General features: G+C 51.2%; 1 protein-coding gene across 1 annotated transcript; it reads right to left on the bottom strand.

Annotated features, from left to right (window-relative positions):
• Positions 1 to 212: 212 nt before the first annotated feature.
• On the bottom strand, positions 213 to 866 carry LOC120359008. The gene has a single exon (XM_039455199.1). It carries the CDS (start codon positions 864 to 866, stop codon positions 213 to 215), a length of 654 nt encoding a protein of 217 aa, XP_039311133.1.
• Positions 867 to 4,693: the final 3,827 nt, after the last annotated feature.

The raw sequence follows: 4,693 nt of genomic DNA, 5'->3' as shown, positions 1-4,693 counted from the left end.
ATCGTCAGGTCGCCGTAGATTCGTATAGCTGAACCGTTTGCTGCAAATTTCTCCCGCGCTAACTAGCTGTCGGCCGTGAACCAGAGTTCGAGGGAAAACGCAGACGTATGACCCGGTGTCGATCAAGTATCTTGTCTTGGTGCTGCCATCTGTGACAAATAAGCGGCAAGGTTTCGGGCTGGAGCCGTTTGCCGCTACCAACGACTGCCCATCTAGTTTTCCTCATTTTTCTTGAACCCGCACGGTTGTGTGCACTTCTTAGCTTTGTCTTTGAATCGCCTGTGGTAGAAGCACACGTTGCTCTCTTCCGTTTTCTTTTTGCTGCGGCTCTGGGAACGGTCACGTTTCTGGCTTTTTCCCGTTGACCGTGATAATCGCCCGCTTAGACTTGCTACTTGTTTAGCGAGTTCTTTGATTTGTTGTTGGAGCGTTGGAGTTGCAGATTGTAGGCTAGCGACTCCTGTAGCTCTGTTGGCGACCTCGTGAATGCGGTCAGCCTGCTCGGCTACTGCCTCGAGATCATCTGCCGTTCGGGTGGCTAAAATGGCTTGCAGTTGTGACGGCAATCTGCCCATCCACAGGGTTCGTAGTAGCTGGTCTGGGATGGCGGAGTTTGCGAGGGCTTGTAGGTGTCGTAAAAATTGTGACGGCCTACGATCCCCGATCTCTTCGTGTTCTAGTAGCTGTCGGATCTGTTGCTCTTGCGAAATCGATAGTCTTTGTATGAGGGCCTTTTTTAAATTTTCATACTTGTTCTCCGCAGGAGGCTTCGTAATTAGATCCTTGATTTCCTTGGCGTGCTTCGTTTCGATGTGTGACAATACATAAGCGTATTTCGTACTGTCTTGCGTTATGCCTCCTAGCATAAACTGGCCTTCCAGCTGAGCAAATCATAGTTCGGGCTCGTCGGCCCAAAAAGGAGGTATTTTGAGGGCTACTCGGTGGATGTGCGGACGTTCCTCTGTTGCGTTGGTGCCACTACCATGTGCCTCTGTCATGGTGCTGATTTCAGATTACGTCGGGGTCACCAATTTGTGGGTTAGCTTATGGTATCAGAAGGTTCCACAAATAAATGAACGTTATATGTTCACGTGTTCTTTATTAGAGTAGCTCTTTGTTACAAATGTATATTGTGCTAGTATGATCTTTCTCTTTGGTAGTGGCTTAGGTGGCGACCGGAAGCGCCTAAAAAAGTCGGTCAGTTGCCGAATAAATTTCGAATAAGTTTATCCTCCTTTCGTTTTCTTTTTTCCCGCTTTTCTGCGGGGAGAGATCGTCCTGGCGTGGTAGGACGCGGAGAACGCGGCGATGGAGCAACCGGTACGACGACGACGCTTCTGGGCCTCGGCGGAGTGCTCGTGGCAGGCGTAGGGGACGTCTGAACGCCGCTGGACGTGGTCGCAGCGGGTGGCAGCGTTTGAGTCCCTTGACTCCTCGTTACGGTGCACCGGCGGCGAGGGTCGTCGTGACGTGGTAGCTCTATTCCCCTTAGCTTCCAGAGGAAGAACGCTACGCCTTGGTCGAATACGGGCGCACCCTGGCACCCGTCAGGACAGATGCACCCCGGACAGTCCGTGTGCGGGTAAGGACCGGGACGGTCCTGTCGAAGACGTCGACGAGGCAGTTTGGCGTGCCACGAAGCTCTTCGACCAAAAGACTGAGGGCCCTGGAGGGAGCGCACCTCGTGTTACACCAAGAGAGAGGGCCCGTGCAGGAGCGCACCTCGGGTTATACCAAGGGAGAGGGCCCGTAAAGGAGCGCACCTCTGGGTACACCAAGAGTGAGGGCCCGGAAAGAGCGCACCTCGCGTGACGATTCTCGAGATCGAAAGGTCCAGAAGGGAGCTCAGCCTCGATCGGAGGATGCGTGCTTGACGGGTTGCGGTCGCGTATTATATGCGCTCGGTGGATGCATTTTACTCCCGAGAAGCGGCCGCCTAGCGGCGGCGCCTGAACTAGCGCCGGCGCTCACGCCCACGCTGGCGCCCGCGGCTTGCCTGCGCGCTCGCGCGCGCGCGTATGTTGGTGGCGGATTTTGGTTCGCCACATGACCCCCTTGGTTGTCTTAAAGTCCTTGGAAACGGACTGGTGGACGTGATATTCGTCCGCTTCTCGTCCGTTTCTCATTGGGTACCTTGAGTGTCTGTTCTGTTGTGCTCTGATTTTGTTCCGTTTCTTCTGGTTCCAAAATGTAAGCGGGTTTTAATCTATCGATTGACACATTGATGGCTCGCCCGTTGATGAGGATTTTAAACGTTTTTTCTCCTGTGTTTAGGACCTTGTATGGTCCGTCGTACGGCGGTTGTAGCGTTTTCGTCGGCGCGTCATGTCGTAAGAAAACTTGTTGTGTCGTGGCTAAGTCTTTAAATACAAACGTGGCTTTTTGTCCGTGCCTTCTTACTCTTGGTTGCAGGCTTTTCATTGCTTTCTTCAGGTCCTTTACGAATCCTTCCGAAGTGTCTGTTTCGCTGTCGGCTTCGTTGAGAAACTGTCCTGGTAATCGAATTGGTTCTCCGTAGACCATTTCCGCCGGTGTTGCTTGTAGGTCCTCTTTCCACGCGGCCCTGATGCCCATTAAAACGACTGGGAGTATCTCCGCCCATGCTTCGGTTTGGTGGCTCTTTATGGCTGCTTTTAATTGCCGGTGGAGCCTCTCTACCATCCCATTGGCTGCTGGATGGTACGCTGTGGTATGGAGATGAGTGGACCCAGTTAGTTTTGTTAGCTTCTTGAATAGTTCGGACTCGAATTGTCGTCCTTGATCTGTAGTGATCCTTGTTGGTGTTCCGAATCTTGCTATCCAATTTGTGAAAAGATGTCTGGCTACTGTTTCGGCCGTAATGTCGGGAACAGGAATTGCTTCCGGCCATCTCGTGAAGCGGTCTATGATTGTCAAGCAATACTTGTATCCAAGCGATGTTGGCATGGGTCCGACCAGGTCCATGTGTATGTGCTGAAATCTTTTCGTCGGCCCTAGAAAATTCCCCGTTGGCGTGACTGTGTGTCTGTGTACCTTGGCTTTTTGGCATTGCAGACATGTTCGTGCCCACGCTCGGCAGTCCCGTTGGATGTTAGGCCATATGTATTTCTGTCTGACCAATCTCTCCGTTGTTCTAATGCCGGGGTGCGATAGTCCATGCAGTGCTTGGAATACTTGCTTTCTAAAAGGTTCCGTTACGTAGGGACGCGCTGTCTGTGTTGATGTGTCGCAATACAGTTTGATTTCAGTCCCGGGTATCGGAATTTCTGTTAGTTTGAGTGACGACTGTATGCTGCCGTCTAGCAACTGTTGAAGTTCGGGATCTTCTTTCTGTGACTTTGCCATTTCCTCGAAGTCAGGCGCTTTCTGTATAGCCTCTACTCGAGATAATGCGTCAGCGACTATGTTGTCCTTGCCGGCCACGTGTCGGATGTCTGTTGAAAATTGACCGATGAAATCCAAGTGTCGCGCCTGCCGTGGGAAACTGCGCAATGGATCTTGCTGGAATGCGTATATCAGCGGTTTGTGATCCGTGAAGATGGTAAACTTCCGGCCTTCCAACAAGTGCCGAAAGTACTTCACCGCTGCGTAGATTGCCAAAAGTTCCGTGTCGTACGGACTGTATTTCACTTGAGCTTGGTTGAGTTTCTTGCTCATGAATGCTAACGGTTGCTGGTTTCCGTCGACTTCCTGGTGCACCACCGCTCCTAATGCTGTGTCTGAGGCATCGGTGGTTAATGTGATTGTCGCTTCTGTTTTCGGATGGGCCAATAGCGTTGCTTTTGCTAGACTATCTTTGCAAAGTTGAAACGCTTGTTCCAGCTGAGGGGTCCATTCTATCGGAGTTTTCCCTTTTTGTTTTGGTCCTTGCAGTACGTCGTGCAGTTTTGCCTGGTCGTTTGCTGCTCCTGGGATAAACCTTCTGTAGAAGTTTAAGGTGCCTAAGAATTGCCTCATCTGCTTGATGTTCTCAGGTCTTTTGTAGTCCTTGATTGCTTGGACTTTCTCTGGCAATGGTTGCGTGCCCTCTGCGGACACTATGTATCCCAAAAACTTGACCTCTGTGGCTCCAAAAGTGCACTTGGCCGGGTTTATTTGAATGCCGTATGCATCGAGGCGACGAAATAGCTCCTCTAAATGTTTTCTGTGCTCCTCCTCGTTGCTGGAGGCGACGAGGATGTCGTCGATGTAGGCGTAACAGAAATCTAGGCCGTGCAGTACCTCATTGATGAAACTCTGAAATGTCTGTGCGGCGTTGCGTAACCCGAAAGGCATGTACCGAAACTCGAATAACCCGAAAGGCGTCGTGATCACCGTCTTGGGAATGTCCTCCGGGTGCACTGGAATTTGATTGTATGCTCGGACCAAGTCTAATGTGGAGAACAGTGTTTTTCCTTCGAGGCCTTGCGTGAAATCCTCTATGTGAGGAATCGGGTATTGATCTGGTACCGTTCTTGCGTTCAGTTTTCTGTAGTCTCCGCATGGTCTCCAAGTGTTTCCTTTCTTCGGAGCCATGTGAAGTGGCGCGGCCCATGGGCTTTTAGAAGGTTGTATAATCCCTTCTTCTAGAAGGAGATTAAATTCGCTTTTGCTGCCTTTAGTTTTTCAGGCGCTAACCTTCGTGGCCGGCTTGCTTCTGGTGGTCCAGCCGTGGTTTTGATGTAATGCACAGTAGAGTGTGGCTGCTTCTTTTGGTAAGTACCCGAGCTCTGCG

This window comes from Solenopsis invicta, chromosome 11 (assembly GCF_016802725.1).
Source record: "Solenopsis invicta isolate M01_SB chromosome 11, UNIL_Sinv_3.0, whole genome shotgun sequence".
In the NCBI taxonomy this organism is placed as follows: domain Eukaryota; kingdom Metazoa; phylum Arthropoda; class Insecta; order Hymenoptera; family Formicidae; genus Solenopsis; species Solenopsis invicta.
This window is presented reverse-complemented; position numbering and strand designations above follow the sequence as displayed.